This window comes from Solanum lycopersicum, chromosome 7 (assembly GCF_036512215.1).
Source record: "Solanum lycopersicum chromosome 7, SLM_r2.1".
In the NCBI taxonomy this organism is placed as follows: Eukaryota; Viridiplantae; Streptophyta; class Magnoliopsida; order Solanales; family Solanaceae; genus Solanum; species Solanum lycopersicum.
In genome coordinates this window covers 65,680,676-65,708,108 of record NC_090806.1, presented here as the reverse complement: position 1 = coordinate 65,708,108, position 27,433 = coordinate 65,680,676, and the positions used below count along the sequence as shown (strand labels likewise).

Here is a 27,433-nt window from a genome sequence, read left to right as displayed (position 1 = left end):
CATGAGATAATAATCATACAAATATTCACTTTGTGTTTAGTCAAAGTGTATCAGATAAATTGAGATGGCGAGAATGATACTTTTGATTTTATATGTAAAAATGATTTAACTTTAAACTTTCATTTTCATGAGATAATTTAAATATAATCACACGAATACTCATTTTGTGTTTAGTCAAAGTGCATCAGATAAATTGAGACGGCGAAAAAGAAGCATAAACAACGTAATATACGTACAGTAGGGTTTGGATTCAAATTAATGATCACTTAATTGTACAAAAAGAGTTTATAATAATCATCTTACAATAGAACTAGTTTAGGATTCACAAACAACTGAGAAATATATAATGGGAAAGAACAGTAGAATATTTAAATTACTAAGCAGTAATAATTTGAAGAAAATGCCTCTGATTGAACATGACTGCTAATTAATTAATTAGCAGAAAAAAAGGAAATCAAGGCACTTATATATATAAAAAAAAACAACAAATGATGACTTAATAAATATGAAACATAATTCTTCCAGAGCTATATATATAGCAAATCCCTTAAGTGTTCAGCAATAACCTTCTCATGAAGACACAATTCATCACTTTTCTGCAAAAATAAAACAAGAAAAATAATAATATACTAAATGTAATCATAATTAAATTTGAATTTCTAGTGAATTTAATCAGAAAACTATACATCTTTTAAATCTAGCTAGGGTCTATTGGAAACAGTTTTGTGTATCTCCTATCTTTTATACCTCACTTGTAAGAAAATATCGAATATGTCATTATTATTATTATTATTATTATTATTATAGTTTATACTTATATATCATAATGGTAGAAAATGTTTTATACAATCGGATCTTCTATAGGATATGTACATATAACTTAAAACTCCATCAGAAATCGAGTTTAAGATATATATTTCAAAAGTATAAAAAGTATACTTTATATTCATGATCATCAATATAAAAAAATTTCTACACCATGAGATCACTTGTTAGAATAGATAATTAGTCGTATTTTTTAAATTAAAAATTTCACATTTTAAGTAGATTTAACTTATCGATAGATGTCGTATTAATTTCTTTGGCGTGTATATCTAAAACTCTTTGTAAAAAAAAAAGCACAAGTTGAAGCAAAGGGATGAAAAAGAATCGCAATACTAGACCTAGGGTGCCATGACTCAAGTCTAAAGACATGTCTTTTGGACTATGCTATATCGAGCCTTAAAAGTTTGTATCATATAAATTTATATTATGTCTTATAAAATTTTGTAATTTCCTTCTCTCATGTATCAAAGTAGTATTTACTTAAGTTGTCATGTACACCTAATAGTTACTAATTTGTCAACCTAAAAATCTTTCAGTCCCACTTGATCGCCCTCCGTCAACGTGTCACATACACCTCTACTTAGAGACTCAGGGTCTGTTAGCACCCCTTGTAGTCTAACAATGTTTTACACATACAAGATTTAAGGAAATTAAGTTTTTTATTTTTATTTTTGTTTGCAATAGAATACTACAATTTTTTAGTTACTTATTTTTCCTATTCTTGTATAGCAGTAAAGAGGTTATTTCTCCACTTTCTCATTTCCGTTGTAGTAGGAAGTTACTTTCTTGTTTTCAGATGGGTGGTTAATCCACCAGGTTGTATCTAATGTAATTTGTATTTAGTGAAATGATAGGCAGAAAATTAGTCAAGTTTTGTGAGTACTTCAAACTTAAGAGATCGTAGGTTCTCTCTTAACGAACCAGCACCAGAGGTAGAAAAAAGAAAACTTCAAATTTTATCTTGCAGCATCCCATAAATAAATTCATAACCGGGAACCATAACAAGGTCCTGGCAAAAGTTTGTTCCACCATTGCATTAAGGGAGAACACGTTTTGATACCAAATTTGTTATGATCCAAATTCATGACATGTATTATTGCTCGAGAGATTTAGGGAAAAGAAGCTAGCAAGGGAATGCTAAGAGATTGGTTATATCAAAAAGGATCAAATTCAGAATTTTAGATTCCAAGTGAAATAATTTGGACCTATGCACTTATTTTAGGGATGTATCATATCAAGTCCTAAAAAAATATTTGTACCATATGATTTTAAACTATATCTTATATAATAAGTTCTTTCCTTTCCTTTTCTTCCTCTCTTATTTTATATGCACCTCATCTTCAGAAGCTTGTCAACCTAAAAATTTGTCAGTCCTGCTTATCTGACAGAGGCATTGCAGGGGGTTAGAAGCTCTATAAGGGTGAATTGTTAGGTTTCTTACCATTAGATAATTTTAGTAAGTATCAAATAATGTTACCTTTTCAATCATCTTTACCTAATAACTTGAGAATTCTACCAATATATTGCCATTTATATATGTTAATTAATTAAAGCCTACTTGACATGATAGAAGTAAATTCATCTTCATTTTATACTATAAGTTTTCATTTGCTTGACCATTTTATACTTGCTATAGTCTAGAAGAAAAGCTAGGAAGCTACGAGCTTAAAATAGTGGACGCTAACATAATACACACATTTGTAACAAATAGTCATTCATATCTTTAAAACTAGAAGCAAACACATAAAATCAACATTGTTACTATAATCAACTAGATAAAAAATATGTTTTTTTGAAAATTATATATTAGTTGAATGATATGAACATATAAATGAAGCAAATAGAAGACAAAAAATGCAGCTAGAAACCAACAACTTCGATAATGGAGGAAATAGGAATATGTCATACAGACTATAGTACATAATTATTTGTTTTTATGAAAAAAAAAAATATAGAGAGAGAGCATTCTGACAAATAAAGAATAAGTGTGATGCCCCCACAAAGATCTAATACAGACAGTGAGCAATCTTGTAAAGACACAAAGGACGAATAAACAACAATATTGAACATTCAAATATCAATATTACCCTTGCAATAATAAGGTGATTTATATCTATAGAAGTGGAATCGCGATTACGTTATTTAATTTAATCTTTCAACGATTTCAATAGGTCTTAGACACCCTTGCAATTCATAGTTCAATAATTTTAGTTTATGTTATATGAATAAATTTAGATTTAGACTTAAAGTTATGGATTTAGATGAATACTACTAGATTTGTTTCCTATATCTATCTATGCGCACTAATAGGAAATGTAATATATTAATGTTACCGTGAAATTGAAGAAATATCAATACTATATATTATGATTTCTCGTACATAAGAAAGATTTGCAATTATGATTTTGTTGATTTAAAAATCCATTATAAAACGCACTTTTTTCATAAATTATTAAAAAAAATAAAGAGAGGGAGCATTGCATGGTGGAGTAAATTACTATAGATTGATTGATTCAGGTGGAATAGGACATAAATTTAACTATTAAAAAATGTCAATTCTAAGATGCTTGTTATATTAAAAATGTAAAAAGCCTATGTTACCTCAAATGACTATATGTGGGGTGCACAAAATCTCCAGAATCCCAAAAGAATATAAACAAAAAAAATGTAAGGATGACATATTATATACCATGAATAGCTCCCAAATTCTTGAATGAAGACTTATTAGTTTTCATGAAGGTATAATGTATTTTTCTATGTGTGGGATTCAGGGAAGGGTCGGACCAATAAGAGTCTATTGTTTGTAAGCCTTCTCTAAGTACATTTCTATAAGAGATTGTTGTACGATTCGAATATGTGATATCATGAATTACAATAAATTGACTAGTTCTACGAAGACTTTGAGGTGCAAGTATATAGTACTTTTAACATTGTGGCTTTAATCAAAGACTTTTAGGTTAGAAAAATGATGAATTTTTTGCATAATTATCCATCACTTCTAGGGTTTGAGGTGAAAAATATTAATTAGCTAAATATTTTCTACTTTAATTCCCCGGTCGATGATCGATCAAAATTCAGTAGCTAATATTTAAGATTAACGCAATTTGCTTCTTTCTCTTATCATCATGGTGCGGAAGTTAAAACAAATTGATTTCTCATATGATTAGTATTCAACTAATAGTTATTTTTCGTTAAGTCTGTGTCATTGAAGAAAATTGACTTTCTGAGATAATAACTAACTATTAATCGAGTGAACATATAAGAAATCAACCCCAAACTTTAAAATTTTTAATTTCCCAATTAGATCACAGAAATCTAGTGTTCAACATATAATTAAAGTTCAACTTTATTGGATTATATATAGATAAAATTATGATATTGTTTCATATATCATATACTAGTTCTTATTAATCTATAGAATATTCAACTAGCTTTGTATTGCTATATTTTTCAAGTTTGGATCTATATGTAAAGATGCCTCTTTATCCCATTATATTTGGTCTCTAGGGATAGTATTATTAGCCTAATCATATAATTTTGCATATATTTTATAATATGGTTTTAATAAATAAAAAATAAAAACCCCTTTCACGTATATTAACTAAGCAATCAAATATTAAAGAAAAGTTAGAAAATTTACCATTTTTTGGATCAAGAAAATGGGTGAGAAGAAGTGCAATCATCATCTCCTTTGCTCTCACTAGCCTTCTTCTTTTTCTTCTTGTACGGAATTCCTCTTGCTTTTGCTTGACACTCTTTCACTTCCCTTAGATACACCCTAATCGCGCCGCTCGCGAAAGGGTTTGTCTCGGGGGAGCCACCGTTCTCCTCATAGGCGGCTCTGAGCCGCCCGATGAGAGCATCCAGGCTCCCCCAGGCTTGTCTTAACGGACAAGTACAGGGAGCCGGGGGCTCGGGTTGACCATAAAAGATACAACCTTGCAAATGAACCTTAGTCTTCCCAAATTGGTCTAGGTACCTAAGGAACTCCAACACGTGGTTGCTATTGCATTGGGAAATGGAAACGGGTGGTCTTTGATTCCTTAGGTACTGACCAAACGTATTCCAGTCACGACGTTTTTGAGACTCATATCGACTAGGCGTTGCAGGTGATGATCCCTCAACCAATTCTTTGCCTCTATCAAAATTTGACATATTATTTTTTTTTTCCTTTTTCAAGTGGAATTCTTGAAATGGATTGTGATTGATCGATTTTTGTAGCCAAAAATTGTGGCAACTATTGGAAAGATTATACAAAGGTTAAAGGAATAGAAGAAAATGTATTGTGAGATAAAAATCACATCAAAAGGACCTATTGATTTGACAAGAAATGGGCCACATGATAGTTGCTTTATGTGCTTCTCTTTTCTTCGTACATATGTTTTATTTTTTGAACCAAACAATTTCGTTTTCATTACCATTAACTATACATTATTTTCTTACTAAGATACAATTATTGGTGACATTTTTGTCAACATTATCCCGCCCCCCACAATCTTTCATAATATAATCTCCATTATAATCTTCATTAAAAGGACAGGGAATCACTAATCACATTTTTCTAGCTTTTTAATTAGCATATTCTAGTAATTAACCTAGAAAAGTATTATACATACATGTGTATCACAATTTAAGTGGTCAAATGATTTTGAATTTAATGTTTATAATTATTTGACTAATTAGGAAAACAATTTTTAAAATGAATATACATGAGAAGACTCTGTGTGAAGAGATAACTATTTGTAATTGATGAATAATTTTTGGCAGGTGAAAAATGCACATAAGAAGTCTAAAGAATATGTTTAAATTTGAATCATCGATAAGCAAGTGAAGTCAAACTTCTCGTTAGCGAGAAGAGCAAGAAATTGCGACTTCACCAACCACTTTGGCCTAATTTTTTATCGTGGCTTAAGTTGTTAGATAATTCATCTTTTATTAGTAAATGATATTCTCAACATGTCTCTTTACCTGCGAATCTGATTTTTTTTTATGAATTAAACACGTGGAAATTCTTTTTAATTTAGGTGGCTGTGAGATTAGATCTCAAGACCTCTGTCTACTCTATACCATATTAAGTGTATGATCATTTCATTTAAAAATTTAAGCTATTAAAAAAGCATATTTTTTTATTAGTTAATGATATTCTCAACAATTTTAGCGAGCATTTGACAGAATTCATGGCTAGTCATTACCAAAGAGTAACACAACTCAGTTTCAGAAGTTAATCCAAAATCACCTAATCAATTGACATGCATAGTTTTATACATGTTTCTAAAGTCTTAGGCGATATTGAATCTAATGACACTTAACTAATATCAGTAAAGACTATATCATTGATATTTACTAATATATTTATTTATTTCGGCTTTAAAATATTTTTGATGTAGTGTATTAACAACTAGGGTATGATATTGATTTGTTAGAGAGCATTTAATTCTCGTTTTGAAATTTTTTACGTGAATTGTGAATTTAATCGAATCTCTACATAAATATCTAACAAAAATTCCTAAAACGATAAACAATAGCAATTATTGGTGTCAGACTATACTGTGAAATATTCTTTAACATGATCTTTATTTTGACTAGCTATAGGTTAGTGGAAAGTTGGATATGGTATGAATTATCAGATGATGAAGCTAGAAGTGTAATTTTTATTTATTTTTGGGTGTCACTTTCATGATATGTAAGTGGAATATTATAAATAGTATATACTATACATTAGGGCCTATATAATAAGACTTTGTTCCATAATTTGTGATGAGTAAGGTGGACTTTAAGACTCTTTCTCCAGAATTGAAGATCCAATATGTCAGGTTTATTGGAAACAATATTTTTATGTTTACATGTTTTATATTTCATTTATTTCTAGACTCGTTAAATTGACTTTAGCCGTCATAATTAATTAATTTACTTATCGATAAATGTTTAAATTTGCTTCTGAACTATAGTATTTGGTAAAATATTGATATTATCTAATTGAACGAATGACGTTTTGAAAAGGGATAATTATTATTCAGAGTCGCCACTTGAAATTGAGTTTTGGTGTTCCAAGTCACCTTATTTAAATCCCTAATCAAAAGGAAATTTGACTCTATTTTTTATTGGTATGCAAACTAGAAATTCGGGTAAGGAATTCTGTTGACCGAAGGGAAGGTGTTAGGCACCCCTCGAATCCCGTGGTTCTAGCACGGTCGCTTTATTAACTTTAATATGACCTGACTTAATTTTGGATATTATATTTTTTAAACTAATTATAAAATTGTTATTTATCCTCAAATTTATTTTAAACTTATTTGAAACTGGCTTATTTATTTTAAAGGGTGTTTATTTTTATTTTTTATTTTTGTGTAATTTTAAAATTGAACATCCGTATATTTTTTTTTGCTTATATTTGTATGTTTTTAATTTTTAATGTTATAATAGGTAGAATATATATAGATATCTAATTTCTAAGAATTAGAGTTTGTGTAAGGACATATTTAGAGTTCAAGTTAATTTAGGATTATATATTTTAGATTTAAAATAAGAAAATAAAATTTTATAAGATTTGAAATTAGTTTTATCAAGAAATCCTAAATAAATTAGAAATGTTTTATTTTAAATTTTATATATATATTATTTTATTTTTTCTGTAATTTTTTTTTAATTTTTTTTAATTTTATTTTATCATTATTTTTATTTTATTATTATTTTATAAATTTTGTCTTTCTTCTCCTTTTTTTTTTTTACGTTGTTTTCATTTTTTGTTTTATTTCCTGTTTTATATATAAAAAAAAAATTCATCTTCTCTTTTTTTTAAAAAAAAATCTTTTTTTTTCACGTTTCTTGTTTATTTTAAATTTTATATATTTGTTTGTTTGTTTTTTTTTTTCTCTGAAAGAACGTTTCTCTCTTCTTCTTTTTTTTATTATTTTATTTTATCATTATTTTTAGTATATTATTATTTTATAGTTTTGTCTTCTTCTTTTCTTTTTTTTTCCAATTATTTTGTACTAATTTTGTTATTCTTTTATCGTTTTTTTTAATTGTGTTGTTATTATTTGTTTTTTTTAACGTTTTATTTTATTAATTTTAAATTTGTATTTTTTATTTATTTATTTTTATTTCTTACTTCTCCCTTTTTATTTTTTTTTATTTTTTACGTTTTTGTTTTTTTTTTTTTTAAATTTACGTTCTTTTTTTTTGTTTCTGTTAAAAAATTTTGTTATGTTTTTTTTTATTATTATATTTTCATGCCCCTTTTTTTTCTTTTTATTTTTAAAATCTCTTTTCTCTTTATATTATTTCTCAATTTTTACTTATGTTATTATTATTATTATTATTTTATTATTATTATTTTTATTATTATTATTAGTTTATAATATTAATCTCTAATGAAATTTATTTACCTTTTAATTACAATTCTACTTATATTAGTTTTTCTTTTTGAAAAAAATCATTTATTAGTTATTATTTTTATATCCTAATCTAACAAGTCTACAATTAACTCAACAAAAATCTTCTAAAGTGAAAATAGACCAAAAGATATATTAATCTATTTAAATTCAACAACTCAATATCATGAAGCAACATAAATTGCAAAATCTATCTAAAAAAAAACATAATAATAGTAATAACATAACAATAATATAATAAATGTGATTGCTATTAAAATCAACTTTTCATAGAAGTAGTATTATTTAAATCATGCGAGAATTTATAGTTACCTCGCTATGAAAATTGATACCACAAAAACGAGTTGTATCCACAAATTCGAAATCACGATCAAATCTTTGACTCTAACCTAATTCTCAAAAGAAATAACTCGTTTTTTTTTCTATATTTCTTTGTAATCTGTGTGTCTGTGTCTCTTCTCTGTGTATTTGTCTATCTTTTTCTCTTTCAACTGAACGTGTTTTTATAATAATTTGGCTGAGAGTTTGATGCTAATTAAAAGGATAGTAATAGAGTTGGATTAGGATTTAGTTTGAAATATTGTTGAGGGAATTGGGGTTGAGATAAGGATTTAAAATAAATAAATAATAATAATAGAAAATCAACAAAAAAATGTTTAAAAAAATCATAAGGAACGTCCAAAAGAAGAAAAAAAATCAAAATTAATGGGATTGTTGTAAAGAAAGCTCAGAATATAAGAAGAAAAAGACAAGAAGTATAAGATAGAGGAGATAATTTTCTTATTCAAGTATGTATAACAAAAAGGTGAATGATATCTCTATTTATAGAGTTGAGATATCACCCCAAAGGCCCCCATGATAAATGTTCAATTAGTAGGTACATAGTTATCCAAATGATTCTTATCACCTTGGGAACATGTATACATGAATACAATTAAGTCTTGAGTAAATCTAAAGGACAATCCACACAATTCAATGGATTTATAACACTCCCCCTTGGATGTCCATAGATTATATGCCTCGTTAAAACCTTACTAGGAAAAACCCAGTGGGAAAAAGCCTGGTGAAGGAAAAAGAGTACACATATCTCATAATACGCTTTGAATGTTGCCTCATTAAAAACCTTACCAGGAAAACTCAACTTGGGACAAAACCATAGTTAAGGAAAAGAGTACAACGCGTATTTCGCTCCCCCTGATGAAAACTTTACTTGATATCTCGGAGACGGCGCATTCCAATCTTGTATCTCAACTTCTCAAATGTTGATGTTGGCAATGCCTTAGTGAATAAATCAGCAAGATTATCACTTGAACGAATTTGTTGAACTTCTATCTCACCATTTTGTTGAAGATCATGCGTGAAAAAGAACTTTGGTGAGATATGCTTTGTCTGGTCTCCTTTGATGTATCCTCCTTTTAATTGAGCTATACATGCAGCATTATCTTCGTACATTGTGGTTGGTATATTCTTTTTCAAAGAAAAACCACACATTTTCTGAATATGATGGGTCATTGATCTCAACCAGACGCACTCTCGACTTGCTTCATGGATGGCTATTATTTCTGCATGATTTGAAGAAGTGGCTACCAATGTTTGCTTCATTGATCGCCAAGATATTGCCGTGTCTCCACATGTAAACAAATAGCCTGTTTGTGATCGAGCTTTATGCGGATCTGATAAATACCCTGCATCTGCGTAGCCAATCAGTTCTGATTTGGATTCATTGGAATAGAATAAACCCATGTCCATGGTCCCTCGAAGATATCGAAGTATGTGTTTAACACCATTCCAATGTCTTTTTGTTGGGGAGGAACTGAATCTTGCCAGTAGACTTACTGCAAAACAGATATCTGGTCGAGTATTGTTAGCAAGGTACATTAGTGCCCCGATCGCACTAAGATAAGGAGTTTCATCACCAAGAAACTCTTCATCATTCTCTTGAGGTCGAAATGGATCTGTATTGATGTCAAGAGATCTTACCACCATTGGAGTACTCAATGGATGTGAGTTATCCATGTAAAAACGCTTTAGTATCTTTTCTGTGTACGTTGATTGATGAACAAGTATTCCATTTGACAAATTCTCAATCTGTAGACCAAGACAAAATTTTGTCTTGCCGAGATCTTTCATTTCAAATTCTCTTTTCAGACACTCAACAGCTTCTAAAAGCTCTTTACGAGTTCCAATGATGTTCAAATCATCAACATACACAGCTATTATTACAAATTCAGACCCCAACCGTTTAATGAAAATGCAGGGACAAATCGGGTCATTTTTGTACCCTTTCTTTAACAAATATTCACTCAAACGATTGTACCACATCCTTCCTGATTGTTTCAGTCCATACAGAGATTTCTGAAGCTTTATTGAACAAGTTTCTCTTGAATCTTTGTATGTTTCAGGCACTTTAAATGCTTCAGGAATTTTCATGAAAATGTTGTGGTCCAATGAGCCATATAGATAGGCTGTGACAACGTCCATCAGACGCATTTCAACTTTTTCATGAACTGCCAGATTTATGAGATATCTAAAGGTGATTGCATCTACCACTGGAGAATATGTCTCCATATAATCAATGTCAGGTCTTTGAGAAAAACCTTGAGCAACGAGTCGGGCCTTATATCTCATGACTTCACCTTTCTCATTTCTTTTTCGTACAAAAACCCATTTGTACCCCACTGGCTTGATACCTTCAGGTGTTTGGATTATTGGTCCAAAAACTTCACGTTTTTCTAGTGAAGCCAATTCAGCTTGAATTGCATCCTTCCATTTTGGCCAATCATTTCTCTGTCTACATTCGTGAACAGATTTTGGCTCAAAATCTTCATCTTGTTGCATTATTTCAATAGCAACATTATAGGCAAATATGTTGTCAATCACAACATTATTTCGGTTCCACAACTTTCTCGTCGAGACATAATTTATTGAAATTTCATTATTTTCAGAAGTTTGAACCTCCTCATCATCATGTGTTATGACTTGGGTCTCATCTTGAGAAATTTCTTTCAACCCATGATCATCTTGATCATTTATTCCTTTTCTCTTTCGAGGATTTTTATCTTTGGAACCAATTGGTCTACCACGCTTCAAATGTGGTCTAGACTCATTTGCCTTAACAATTTGTTCCGTCGGGATATCAACTCGAACTGGAGCATTAACAGCTGGAATATGTGATTTAGTAATCCTTGGAAGATTCGTAAATGCATCTGGTAGCTGATTTGCAATGTTCTGGAAATAAATTATTCCTTGAACTTCTTGCTCACATTGGTTTGTTCGAGGATCCAGATGAGATAGAGATGATGAATTCCAATCTATCTCTTTTCCCAATGACTTATGTTCTCCCCCTAATGTTGGGTATACTGATTCATCAAAATGACAATCAGCAAATCTTGCCTTAAATAAATCTCCAGTCATAGGCTCCAAACATTTTATGATTGAAGGAGATTCATACCCAACATATATCCCCAACCTTCTTTGCGGCCCCATCTTTGTGCGTTGTGGTGGAGCAATTGGGACATACACCGCACATCCAAAAACTCTAAGATGGGAAATGTTTGGCTCTTGACCAAAAGTCAATTGTAATGGGGAGAATTCATGATAATTGGTTGGCCTTATGCGCACAAGTGTTGCTGCATGCAAAATAGCATGCCCCCACATAGACACAGATAACTTTGTTCTCATTAGTAATGGTCTAGCTATCAATTGCAGACGTTTAATCAATGATTCTGCTAGACCGTTTTGAGTGTGAACATGCGCAACTGGATGTTCAACAGTTATACCAGTAGACATACAATAATCATTAAATGCCTGAGATGTAAACTCACCAGCATTATCTAGACGGATTGTCTTTATTGTATAGTCTGGAAATTGTGCTTTCAATCTTATTATTTGAGCCAACAATCTCGCAAAAGTCATGTTGCGAGTTGATAATAAACACACATGTGACCATCTTGTAGAAGCATCTATCAAGACCATATAATATTTAAAGGGTCCACATGCAGGTTGAATTGGTCCACATATATCACCCTGTATACGTTCCAGAAACGCAGGGGATTCAATTCCAACCTTAACTGTTGATGGTTTAATGATCAACTTTCCTTGAGAACAAGCAGCACAAGAGAATTCCTTTGATTGAAGGATATTTGGGCTCTTTAAGGTGTGTCCATGTGAATTCTCAATGATTTTGTGCATCATATTAAATCCAGGATGGCCCAACCGGTCATGCCAAATGATAAAATCATTAAAATTAGTAAACCTTTTGTTTACTACGGCATGTGATTCAACTGTACTTATACTTGTATAGTAAAACCCAGAAGAAAATGCAGGTAATTTTTCATGCACAATTTTCTTCTCAACATTAATTGTAGTAATGTAAAGGTATTCAACCTTTCCTTCATTAGCCGTCTCAACATGATAGCCATTTTGGCGAATAACTTTGAAACTTAATAAGTTTCTTTGAGACTTACTGCAATATAATGCATTATCAATGCTTAATATTGTCCCTCCAGGTAGTAATAAGGTCGCTCTTCCAGAGCCCTCAATTAATTTTGTACTACCTGATATTGTGTTGACATATGCCATTTTCATAACCAAATTAGAAAAGTATTTCTTTTCTTTTAATATTGTATGCGTTGTAGCACTATCAAGAAGGCATACATCTCCATTACTCATCTTGAATCCAACTGACAACTGGGGATTTCTTTGCAAGTAGCAACTTCGTGCTGATAACGTGTTGTAAAGAAAGCTCAGAATATAAGAAGAAAAAGACAAGAAGTATAAGATAGAGGAGATAATTTTCTTATTCAAGTATGTATAACAAAAGGTGAATGATATCTCTATTTATAGAGTTGAGATATCACCCCAAAGGCCCCCATGATAAATGTCCAATTAGTAGGTACATAGTTATCCAAATGATTCTTATCACCTTGGGAACATGTATACATGAATACAATTAAGTCTTGAGTAAATCTAAAGGACAATCCACACAATTCAATGGATTTATAACAGGGATGAGACTTTTTAGTAAAATAAGTTAGAAAGTTGGGAATAATTAGGATAAGGTAAACAAATTTGAAATCTTTAGGACTCCTCTTTTCTTTTCTTTTTCTATACATTTTCATAATATTTTCTATATTATTATTATTTTTAAACTAGATAACTAACAAATAACTTAAATTCCCAACTTCTATTTATCAATTTTTTTTTATTAAACTATAATTGATCTTATTAGTTTTATTAATTTACAATTTATTATTTTTATTTTATTTTATTTTAAATATAACCTTTTTTAAAAAAAATTGATATTTGACTCTTTATATTTTGGTAAAAAATTAGGTGTTCACAACTATTCCATAAGAAAACCTCTATTTAAAGTCATGTTTTGAATATAATAAATATACATATATTTTCTCATCTTATCTTATATAAAATACAAGGATTTTTTTATTTTATTTTTAATCTAAAGGTGACAATTAATCGTTCAAAAATCATATAGGTACAGCATGACGTGCCATGACCTAATCGATACAAATTTTTTTAAAAAAAATGGTGTTTGACTCTTTATATTTTGATAAAAAATTAGGTATTCACAATATTGATATTGTCTAATTGAATGAATGATATGTGTAAACGTTAATAATCACGTTAAAATTAACCTACTTAACCTTTAACTAGTAAAAAAATATAAATAGCATCACAAATTGCCCAATTTTAATAGAAAAAGGACATACATGTCACTTCACATAGTTTATGAATATATTTATCTTTTCACGTAGAGAAAAAGAAGATAGGAGAAAATACATTAACTTTAAATTTATCTTTATTAACAATAACATATATTCAATATAATGCTATCGATACGATAATACGAGAAAGTAGAAATATGCATAACGTTACTGTGTTATTCTTACCTTTATAGGATATAAATATTATTTCAGATAGATTCTTAGCTAAAAATAAAATATTACTCATTTGACACAAGATTCCAACCTTTTTTTAAATATATATAAATATAATATAATATAATATAATATAATATAAATTTATGTAGACAAAAATATCACTATTTCTCACTGTCTCAGGTAGATATAAAGGATGATAAATTACTGTTTCTAAAGCTGTTCATATAGATAACCTTTTTATTTCTTGATAAAATCACGAAGATCTTTGATAAAGTGTCTGCTTATTTATTGGCTTAATTTCTCTGAATCAACGATTGAGCATATAAATATTCCAGCAAAAATTTAAGTAATATCTCGGAGAAAACGTCTGAATATATTTGAATTTTAATCAAAATTATTATAATGATATTAAATTTTAGTAGAATCTTTTGTCCCTACACTAGTTAGTGTAAAGATATACGTGTCTAATTGTACAAGTTATTATTTTAAAATGCTTTAATATTTATGATATTCACATAAGTATTTATCTTATTATTAAGAAATTTAATTCAGAATCGCATTTTAAAATTAATAAAAATTATAATAACTTTGATAGCTCTGTGATCAGAAAATATGATTAGACTAATCCGCGTGATATTTGAACCCCCACAATTGAAAATGGAATTAGTTAATCGTCAATTGATTAACCATTCGTAATTACTAGGAAAGGACACGTGCTATACACATAAAAGCAATTATATTTATTAATTTTCTTTTTTAAATTTTTTCTTTTATTTATTTAAAAATTTTCTCCTGTCTCAATTTATATATTAAATGTCACGTAATCTTATAAAGTGAGTCTTCAAGCCTATTATCAATTAAACAATTATAGATATTTAATTATTTTTGTGTATATTATCTATAAAAATGATTAAATTAATCCCGTAGGTGTTAATTGATTCTTATTATCAATGCCTTCTCATTTTCTTAGTGAAATTTACAAACTTGTAGTGCATCACTAAAGAATAGTAATTCGATTTTTTAAAAAACAAAAAAGGTAGTAAAACTAAAGTGAAAAGCTTAAAATTATATTAGTTTGAATTAATTTTTTTCCTAAAATAATATTGTTTGTCCAACTATATATTGACTACCGTAACAAAATCTTATTATAAATAATAAATTATATAACATAAAATCAGTTCCAAAGAATACTAGACTACCATAATAAAATATTATTAAAAAAATGAATTATTAATGGTAGAGAGGTTTAACACACATAATCAAGGCATAAAATATCTTTTATTTTCATTGAGAATGCTATTTTCCATAATATTATAGTTAAACGATACACCATGATATATAAATGTTTACATAAAAATACTTTTGAAAATGAAGTACGATTACTAATTTCACATTTTTTTGTTATTGGTGTATAAATTTAATTACCTTTTCTACAAGAAAAAATAAAAATCCTTTAATTATACGTTCTTTTTTATTTTTGGGGAAATTCTTTTGAAAATTTTATAGCCAAAAGTTTTACATCTAATCAAGTACGTACAAATAAGCTTTTCTGAAGAGACAACACGTGATCAACTTTATAATTGCATCAGCTTATTATAGACTCCCAAAATACTTACCTATCAATTTCATCAGCGGTGTATATATGCACCCACTATATAAAATTTCGATAAAATTCAACATTCTTGATTAAAAAATTTAAACTTATATTGAAAAAGATGTCTAAAATTAAATGAACTGGTCTTTTTTTTTAAAAAAGAAATATTCAAAATTATGAATCCCTCTTATTTGTAGGGTACGTAGACAGATATATTATCTAAGTATTCATTCTGACAATTGAAAATTGATGAACATAAATACAATGGAACCATGACTCACTGATTTAATGTTTTTTCTTATTTATTTCAAAAAATTCATGATGAATAGACAACTATCCTAGATTTCTGGTTATATGCTTATATATTGTCGTGCTTATATATTTTTTATTTATTTATCTCATTATCGTAAAAAAAAATTATGAAGAGTATATAACTAAATTAAAGAAAAGGAGCATACGGTAATTAATAGATTACCTTTTTCTCTATTACTATAATATAAAGAGTTAGAACTTATTTGGATTAACTTTTGAAAAAATAATTTTCAAGTTAAAAATAAAAAAATTAAATTAGAATGATTTTTAAAATCAAAAAGTAAAATGGAGGAGGAATTCTACTTTTGATTTAAAATTTATTTTAAGTTATTTTTATATTTATCAAACACTGCTAGAAGTGAAAAACTGATTAAAAGTAGGTTGACCAACTTTTAATCCAAATTAATATACCCACTTATTCTTTGGTGAGTTAGTAAAAATATACTTGTATCAATGCATATTAAGTTATAACATATTACATCCATAATAAATGGTTTGGGCTTGTATCTAGGTATCAAGTGCACCAATATATACTTTTGATTAATTTTATGCAGAATATTATTCCACTTGTATGTGGAGAGTAAGATATTTGCGCCTTAATTTAAAGATTTGTTTATTTATTTTATATTTTTAAAGAGAACAAGATATTCGCATCTCAATCTAAAAATTTATTTATTCATTTTTGTTATTTTATTATCAACGATAACTACTATAGTATTATGTACACAGTTCATCCAGGACCTCCATTATTCAGAAGTCAATAATTATCTAGAAAATCTTTTGATCGAGGAAAAGAATATTCGTTGTTGTGTAAAGATGGAAGGTTGACGTGACCTATAATTGGGGATTAGGGCTAATAATGAGTATACTAATTAATATAGGGGTGTTTCATAGGAATTTTGGAAAAATAAGTATGTTTCTTACTAATATTGGTAAGTCTGCAAATAAATATTATTTCATAAATATTTATATGTAATCTAACAAAACACTACGATGATAAGATTAAGAGAGGAGAGGAATTTTGAGGGTGGTGGGGTGGGATGATCAACGAGAAAGGATAGGGAAAAGTCAGATTTTTGATAAAGGAGTGTGAATCAGTATATATGGCTCTGTCACCGGCCAAGAGTTTGGGAGGGGGGGGGATTGGAAGGATCGGAGACAATAAATTTAGAATGTTACACTTACGTACAATCGACAAGTAGACCAACTTGAATAGAAAACGGTAAATTCTTGTATAAAGATTTGATTTTTATTTTCCATTCAAAGTTTAGTATCTTTTTCGAAGCATTACTAATTGAGATTGAGGGGTATTACAGGACCTCAACACGAAATCTTTGATTTAAAATAAAGGAATATATACTTATAACCTTTATTGCCATGGTGATTTCAATCAAGCAGCTTTGAATTCACAACATGATCAGTTAAACATAACAAGTATAATTAATTAATAATTAGTTAATTACTAATCAGTAGTACGGCTGAGAGCTAATTAATTTAATTAGATTGGTTAATTGGTACTCAATTAAATCATAATGCATAAAGGTGTGTGTCTGTTTCTGATTATCAGCAAGTCCAAAGCTGGAATCTCAAAAACTTTACTCACCTAACTTTCCATTTTTGTGTTATAATACTGTCTTTTCAATTTGCATTCACTTCAAATTCTAATCATACAATTTGCATTCACTTCAAATTCTAATCATATACAGATATAATTAATCAGCTCATAAACCAAGTTCTTGTCTTAATTGTTTTTTATTTGATCCATGTGTTTGGTGAACCTTCCTTTCACAACTTAATTGGGACCCTCAAACATTACTCGTGACGGTAATGCTTGACAAGACTGCGTACGATAGATTTATATATATATAAAGCGGAAATTTAGTGCGCCAAGATGTTATTTGCATAGTAAAGTTGACTTTCGTGTGACCTATAGGTCACACCTTAGAGTCATGGAAGCAATTATTAATACTTGCAGTAGAATATATTATCTACGTCACATCGATCTCTTTTAGATGTGGCCCTTTCCTTAACCTTGTTAATGTGAGATGCTTTGTTTATCAATCTCCTACTTCACCATATTGAGTAAGTATTACTTGCCCCGGTTTCGTTTTAGTTGTTATAATTTCTTTTTTGAGAGTCAAATTATATCAACTTTGGCTAATAAAGATGTATTTTGTCATCATATTGATGTAAAACAAGTTGCAATTTATAGTACTTTCCGTATAATTTTTAAATATTTTTTAAAAATAAAATATTTAATTAATGTAATCCAATTTAGCATTGAAAATTAATCAAATTGACTGTCTAAAACCACGACTTAACAACTAAAAAGGAAAGGTTGAAGTACAATATTTGGAAATTTCTCCGATCCCTCCATAATCTACATTCTTAAAACGACTTATAATGTACTAATCGATACAATTTTCTATTACGGATCCATATTTTATAATCACAAATTAAAGGGTAACTCAGATGCACGAATATATATATATATATATATATAATATCTTACATTCCCCTCCGCAATCCCAAACAAATGGATCACTTAGATACATTATAAAGAAAAATATAGCACATAAATTGAGACGAAAAGTTTTTTAAAAAAATTAAGTATACACTGATATATATTTGAGTTTACGTACGTAAACACGCACAAACATTCATGAAAAACAAGAAATGAAAGCTATATTTTATATATACTATATAATAAGTAGTAGTACTAATTAATAAGTATGGCCAGAAAATTGTTAAAGGACATATAATAGAAGTGTTCATGAATGGGAATATTGTACAAAGCTAAAGATTGATATGACATAGAAATGTGCCAAACAGTAAATCGTGGCTTTGCTTCCCACAAAAGGGACATTCAGCATGGATAATCATGTGTACAGTATCAGTTTTTCTTGAAAAGGAAAATGGTGGGACATATACATAATATTCAGTAATAACATAATCAGTATAGTCTCACGAATATGATTCGAAGCAGGTGATGTGTAGAGAAACTGTTTTAGATAGATTGTAAGTATTGAAGAAAAAAATGCATAATACATAGTGTCCTTTAATTTACCTCAAGTCATCAACATGGATTGTGATGCAATGGTGGGAATGTTTCATCCTTAACCAGGAGTCTCAGGCTTGAGCCCTGGGTATGGAGAAAAATCTTGTTGGTGGCGCCATTCTCGAATAGACCCTACAGTGCGTGATCCGGCTAATTAAAATTTAATCGAAACTTCAATACGCGCTCCAGACACCATGTGAAAAAAAAAATACTTACCTCAAGCCCTCAACTAATATCTATACTCTCTATCTTTGAGTGTACATAACTCACAAGTACACACTGAAATTTGTATACAATTGAAGAAATATATATCGATCTTTCATAACAATTTTGTGTCCTACGTTATCGGCTTATGTAAACAAAAAATTAAAGGATACATATGCTCATTGAAACTAAGTAAAAAACCATATTTATACACTATTGCAAAATAAAACATGTCAAAAATAAAAGAAGTGAATAGTGATGACAACCATAACAATATGCAATTCAATTTGAACAAATGCTAACCCTAGTTCAAATGGAAACACACAGTGAATGAAAAGACAACTAGACATTTTCTACACGAAAAATCTACCTTTTTCAAGGTTGGGGACAGAGCCAGGTGCTCGAAAAGCTCTTTATCTTATGCAGGCAAGTGCAAATTGAGGCAGCACAAAGGCATGGCAAGTGGATATTTGAATTATTTTTCCAGTCTTAAAATAGTTATAATCATAGATGGATTTAGGATTTTCATTAGTGAAATTCGAAAAAAAAAGTTTAGGATTTTTTATTAGTGAAATTCCAAAAATAAAATAAAATAGTGGTTTGAAACTCTAAATCACTAAATCAATCTCTAATCTTATATTCAGGAGATTCAAATCAATTTATAAACATAATTGTTTTAAAAAAATTTAAAAATATACGACATAATTTTTTTGACAAAGGAGTTCGGGTGAACCCCCTCAGCATACTCTAGGTTCGCCCCCGATTATAATGTTTCATTTTTTAAGAATCATTTTTCAATGCTAAGTTAATTTAGATTAATTCGACGGAGGTTATAAGAAATAGATCTCTTTTATTAAAATTTTTCTTTTATGACGTAGGATGAGAGTTATTATAAGTACTCCCTCTATCCCTATTTAGTTGTCTACTTTAGAAAAGGCACACATATTAAGATAACAATAATTAACATAGTGAAGTTACAATTTTACCCTCATTAAATATGATGAATTAATTCTTAGAAATTTTCTAGAAGTTTAAATGAGGGTATAATAAAAAAAAATTGTCCTTTCTTGATTTGTCAAAATAGACAAGTAAATAAGGACATCTAAAAGAGGAAATATGGACAAGTAAATAGGAACAGAGGTAGTACGTACTAATATCTTACTCCCCCCGTTTCAAAATAAATAATCTCCTTTCCCTTTTAGTATGTTTCAAAAATAATGACCTTTTTCTTTTTCTGGTAACAACTTTTCACGTGGCATGTTTAAAGCCACAAGATTATAAGCAATTTTATACATTTGACATAACTTTAATAAATATTCTTTATTTTCTTAAACCCCGTATCAAATTAAATTAGACTATTTTTTATAAACGGAGAAAGTACTTATTAAGTTGATTTCTCATACACTTCCACTCAATTTATTATAATCACTATCTCAAAAAGTGATTTTGTTTTTTTTAAGAAAAATGAAAATAAAAAAGAAATTAATAATAACTATTAATTACCAACTTATATAAAGAAGAACAGTTTTTAACCTAAGATTACCAAACCTATTTTTTCGAATATAAAGTTTTGGTCCCTCCCCAAACCATAGTACTGCTATTAAAGAATATTTTGCACAAAAATGGACGCTTATAATTGGTTATTGATTATCGATTTACTTGCTTTGTCGTCTTCTCTGCCGACTAAATGTAGACAAAAGCCCTAATAAAACACCAATATGGTGCAGCGAATAAAATTGTTCCTTCTTTATATTAGCGGAGGTGTAGATACTCTACAGTGAGCGTATTGATACCCTTCATCGAAAAATAATATTATGTATATAAGTTAAATAATATACGAAGTGATTAAGTAACATATTTAGGACATGCATGATAAAATAGGGTGTTGTAATCTAGTGGTTATAGATATCTAGAAAGAACCTTAAATGCTCGTCTGTTTGAATCTCACTAAGAATGAATTTTCTCTCATTTTCTTGATATCCTTCGTGAAATTTCTAACTCTGTCACTGTATAATATAGGTCTCGATTCTGAATTACGAATATGATAAAGTCCTTAAAATAGAGTGTTTCTTCAAATGAGTCACACATCGTACAAATCTAAATTAATCGAACATTAAATTTTGAATCACGCTAGTAAAGATTTTTCATCATTTTTTTTACATTCTTCGTGAAATTTCTCGCTCTGCACTATATATTAAAGATCTCAATTTTGAGTTATAAATATATAAAATACTTTTTCTAATAAATCATATATAGTATAAATTTAAATTAATCGAACTTTAATAGAAGGATATCCAAATATCTGATGAATGCGGTGAGATTTTACTACTTTTGAACAACAAGACATACCTGTCTTTACGTGGTATTAGATTAGTACTGTTAATTGTTAAAGTTAAACTCTTAATTAATTAAAGGCATAATATATAAATATGTTTTTTAATTTAGCTTTGAATTATATTTATGTTTTTAACTTTGTGTGTGTATAAGTAGATATTTAAATTTGTATAAAGTTGAACAAATAGACACACATGTCCTACATGTTATCCTACATGCCATTTTTTGTCCTACGTGGTGTTCTACATGTATTGTATCATGTAGGACTCATGTGTTTATTTATTTAAAAGTTGGATAGTTAAGGTGTCTGTTTATACATTATTAAAGATCAAAATTAAAATTTGAAATCAAAGACAATATATATTTATGCCTTAATTAAATATAACACAAAAATAATTTAAGCAACTAAATTAAGAAATTTTATCCACGTTATTTTATTTCATTTGTAATGCATTTCAAATTTCAAGTTGCATCAAGGTACGTATGTAGCTTAGACTGAACATTCATAATTTTTATCAGCATTAAATATGTATATTAACATAAAATGTCAAAATATTACGATAATTAAAAATGATATCGCTATAGGTTTTAGAAATATTTTAAAAAAATGTTAATTATTTTTAAAAAAAAATACATATAGGGACAATTAAACTATTGTCACTAAAGGTCATTTTTATTGTAATATTATATATATACGCAATATAATTTTTCGATCAAGAAGTGTGCTTCAGACTCCTCGAGCAAAGATAGCTCTGCCCCAGCCTTCTATAGAGTGACATGCGGACCACAAATGACAGTATGGTTTGGTTATTTTTGTAATTTTCGCATTTTTGGATATCAATATAATTGACTAGCGTAGACTTGCTTGAGAAATTCTTCATCTCAACGAGAATATAATGCTATCAACTCTCATCTAATAGCTCGAGTTAGAAACCATATATGGTTGATATTTTTTTAATGGTTGATTAAAGATTTAGGTTATTCAAAAACATAATCAAGTGATAATTAATTTCTTCTTTTTTTTTTTTATATTTACCTATCTATCTATCTATCTATCTTGAGTATTATTTTTTCTTTTGTTTATTATTGTTCTTAATTTTATTATTTTAGGGTTCGCACTCCTTTTTCCGCTTCCATCAATGTGGTATTTTTGATTCGATGGTAAGGATGTGTTGAGTTTATATGAATTTTTTTCAAGAAAATATATTCCAAGCGTACCAAACACACCCTAAGTGTGAAAAATACAAAATGTAAACACACTAGGTGCATGTTGTATAGAAATAATATGATCTCAAACATTTTGGAACGTTACAAAATGAAAATGAACATCAAGTTAATAGAAAAGGAACATACGGAATATTATCTCTCTATTTTAATTTGTTCAACAAGAATTAGTTATTTTAGGTAAAAATTCATAACATTGCAGTTTTGAATTTTTTGAAAGGCATACTATATAAACATGACTTTTTAAGTTGTCTTCAGTGGATAACTATGACCTTCAACTTTGAATGTGCACAAGTAGACACTTAAATTTGTATAAAATTGAACAAGTTGACCCACGTATCCTACATGACATAATACACATAGGACGCCATGTAGGACTAATTTGTGTCTATTTATTAAATTTTATATAAGTTTAAGTGTCTAATTGTGCACACTCAAAATTAAAAATCATAATTGCCCGAAAACGTCAATTTAGAGGTCATGTTTATATAATAGCCTTTTCGAAGACAGTCTCACTATTTTCATAAGATACAGGCTAAAGATGTACATACACATTATATTCTATAAATTCTACTTATATGAAATTATACTGATCAGTATCATTATTATCACTGTTGTTGAGTGATATGTATATTGGGGATACATTATATTCCCCACAAATCTTTTTAACATTTGAGAGGGACACATGTTTGCTTGATTAATTGATTTTACATTGGGGCCATTTATTTTGGCAAAAACTCTTTGCTATTATGGTGATGATTATGAATTTGGCAATTTTTGTTCATTTTAATTCTCTCTTTTAAGGGCCCGTTTGGATGGGCTTAATAAAAGTAGCTTTAAAAAGTACTTTTGAAAGTGCTGAAACTTATTTTTAAAATAAGCAGTTATGCGTTTGGATAAAAGTGCCGAAGTTGTTATGCCAAACGTGAAAAGGGAAAAATAGAAGAAAGAGATGGTAGGGTTATATGGATAATTTGGAGATTGTATAAAAATATTAAGAGAAAAAACATAAAAATGTGATCAACTTAAAACAGCTTATAAGCTAAAAAAAAAAGCACCCCTACCCACCTTTTAACTTTTGGCTTAAAATAAGTTTTTTTTTAACTTAAAATAAGCTATTTTGAGTATTGCCAAACAATTAAATAAGTCAAAAACCAGCTTTTCAGTCAATTTAACCAGCTTTTAAGCTGAGCCAAACAGGCTCTAAGTCTTACTAGCTATTGCTTTTTTTTTTTCTTTTTCCACTCGGGACTTTTAGTCTTTTAGTAGAAAGGGTGATCCGTACATTAGTGATTCAAAAATAAAAACATGATATGCAAGTGGGAAATTATATATATTGGTTCCCCATTACCCTTTCAAGATTAATTGGAAATATTTTGGTCCACAGTTCTTGTTTGTATCATTATGATTATTCTCCCTACGTTTTAAAATAAGTGAAGGTGACTCTTAGAGACGGGAAATCACAAATAACTCTTCTTGAATAAGATTTATCGCACAATCTAGACGCAAGAAAGGTAACCAACCTTATGAGCAAGACTTTACTAGATATAGATTGTAGATTTTATAGGATACAACGTTGGTTGGAATATATCAAGTTTGTTATGTCCCAATCTCGAGAGGCAATTGGTATCTGGTGTCATATTTGATCCTGAGTTGACTCTACTTTTTTTTAAAGTGCTTTTAGTTTGTTTTAAAATAAGTGATGTTTTAAGATTTCAAAAGAAAATTCATCTTATACTTTCAAAATTATCTTTGTTTATGTCCAAGCTAAAATTACGTTTATTTTAAAACGACCTAATTGAAAGGGGATAGCATTGCACCTCGGTTGTCTTTATGAGGAAGTGATGAAGAGGCAAAATTAACTTAAGAGTATCGGTGATTAGCTCGAAAGATGACAAGCGATCAAGCTGGCAAGTCAAGGATATACGATGGAGTTTTTCAGGGTGTGTGAACTTCCTTATATATTCAGCCACATGTGCGGGTGTGAAATGATTTTATGATCTCGGTCATTCTTCTATGAAATATTGATTCTATCAATCATTCCATTTCAGAATCAAGTCCCCCTGAATAAGTAAGGCCCCGATGATTGTCCAAAATTATATATGGATATCAAGTCTAATTCATCCAATTACCACTAATGTAGGACTCAATATCCTCATCACACTCTCAATCTCAAGACTTGACATTTGAAACATGAAATATATATTTATGGGTTATATACATTGGATACAAACCTAAAAAAAGATGAGTTAACTTTGATATCGTGCAGAAGTATCGTGAATTTAATAGCACATAATCATAAACAAAGAAAATAGAGAAGAAGAATAACGCAAGGATTTAATGAGGTTCGACTAGGCTTACTCCTCCTAACAAAAGCAGAGAAAGTTTTACTATATTGTTTATCCTGTACTATTTCCGCAACAACACAATATTAAGGGACCTAGTCGTCCCTCAATCTTTTTTGTTCCTTTTATATTGGGGGTAGGGGAGGGGGATCAAATGAGTAGGGAATTACAATGTGGAGAATCGGACCTTCAACACCGAAGTAAAGGTTCAGATAGTCAATCAACTGAGGTGACTAAGATTCCTCTTTTCTTTCACTCAACAATAGACGAAAGTAAGAAAATTTTAACTGAATCGGAATAGTCAAGTCAATACTTAGGCTCTGTGACATTACAATGCCATTTATAAAGGCCCAAGTTGTGACCAAATGGGCCATAAATGGGCTTTCAGTCAATTTAGCCCAATAGGGATAATCTGGTGGTCCAAGTGTACCCATAGCAGAGTCCATATAGCCCAATATTCCTGTATTAGTTGGGACAAAATCATTTTGGGCAACTTTCACATATAACAAACAAAAAATTTATATTTATATGTTATAGCAAACTTTGCATGATTGCGCTCCATAGCAAACATAAAACTGTATAATTTGCTATACATATACAATTGTATAATTCGCTGGCCTAAATTGTATAATTCGCCGGCCTATTTCGCTGCAATTGTATAATTTGTTTTGCATACAGTTGAATCGAATTAAAATGTATGTATATTGCACAATTATAAGTGTATAGCAAGAAGATATATGTTTTTCTCGCTTTATACAAAAACAGAAACACAATATATACACTTCTGTTGTATAAAGCTAGAGAAAATTGTATTTCACTGCAATTGTATAATTCGCAATTGTATAATTCGTTGGCCTTTTTCTCTGCAATATTTGAAGTAAAATGTTTATAAATTGTATAATTAAGTGTATAACACGAAGATATACATTTTTGCATGTGTATATACAATTTTCTCTCGCTTTATACAAAACGGAAACAGAATTATACACTTCTGTGTATAAAGCGAGAGAGGCGAGCGAGACTGGAGAGTGGCGAGCGAGATTTTTGGGAGAGAGACACTGGCAAATTTTAGCTAATGTTTGCTATGGAGCACAATTAAATCAAACCCTAGCTATTCCATTTAATTTAGGTTATTAGTTTGCTATTATATACAATTTTCCCAAAAATGAACTCCAGGTGCTTCAACTACAGGCCCCAAAAATAATTAGCCCAACACCATTTTTTACATGAATATCAATGTCAAGCCCAATAGATATTCTTAGATATACTTATATTTCATTGATATACATTTTTATTTGATGATAATGGTAAAAATAAGGGGAAACTCTAACAAATAATTAAAAAAAACATAATAACAGTTATTAAAGGTTTCTTTAATTTCTTGATTCCAGAAGAATAAACTTAATACTTATGCCAAATGCTGCCTAATAACCTATCTTTATACTTAAAAAAAAATATTCTTAAAGGATAATATTCTATATATGGTGTTAATAAAAATGCTTGATGCTAAAGGAGAATATTTATTCTTTAACTTTGTTTAAAGATGCTATGCGCTATAGGGAAAATAGAATGTATAATAATAATGGAATAATTACGGATTTGAACTCAATGGCGGATCTACATGCAACTCAGAGAGCTTGGATGAATCGAAAAATTATACTGTGTATATACAATTAAATCTGTATTTTTATGTCTATACATTTAACATTGAACCCATTCAACACCAACGATGGACTTAATTCAGCGATATGGAGGTTCAAAAGCTAGTAAGTGCGTGGGTTCTAATCTGGCCGGCAACATAACTCCAACACTGCATAAACTACTCACCTATCTAGTTTACAAAATACGTGTGTATATATATATTCGATCATGTTAGTAAATCAGTTAGCGAATATATTATTTTAACTTTTCAAATATAAAACACATTAAAAAAATATTAAAATAACAAACGTGAATCACCTAAATAACTTTTTGTGATAATCTATACATTATTAATATATTGGAGATTCTTTTTGTCATTTTCAAAGATAGAAAAATAAAAATTGAACACTTAAAAAAATTCTGATCCATAAAAAATAATATAGTTATAAGTACTTCAAAAAGTACAACCACTACTTCAACAAGTGTTGAAAGAGGATCATACAATAGGGAGAAACCACTAAATAAAATATTAATCAGTAATTAATCGTGTGGTCCTCCAACATTAGCATTATATATGTTAAATTATAAGATGTAATCTTGTA

At 29.1% G+C, this 27,433-nt stretch overlaps 1 protein-coding gene across 1 annotated transcript; it reads right to left on the bottom strand.

The window, feature by feature from the left end:
* Positions 1–229: 229 nt before the first annotated feature.
* On the bottom strand, positions 230–5,219 carry LOC101248120 (protein LIGHT-DEPENDENT SHORT HYPOCOTYLS 10-like). The gene is made up of 2 exons (XM_069287110.1): positions 4,466–5,219; positions 230–596 (listed from the first exon to the last, which is right to left on the bottom strand). Exon 1 carries the CDS (start codon positions 4,978–4,980, stop codon positions 4,477–4,479), a length of 504 nt encoding a protein of 167 aa, XP_069143211.1. The 5' UTR covers positions 4,981–5,219; the 3' UTR covers positions 230–596; positions 4,466–4,476.
* Positions 5,220–27,433: the final 22,214 nt, after the last annotated feature.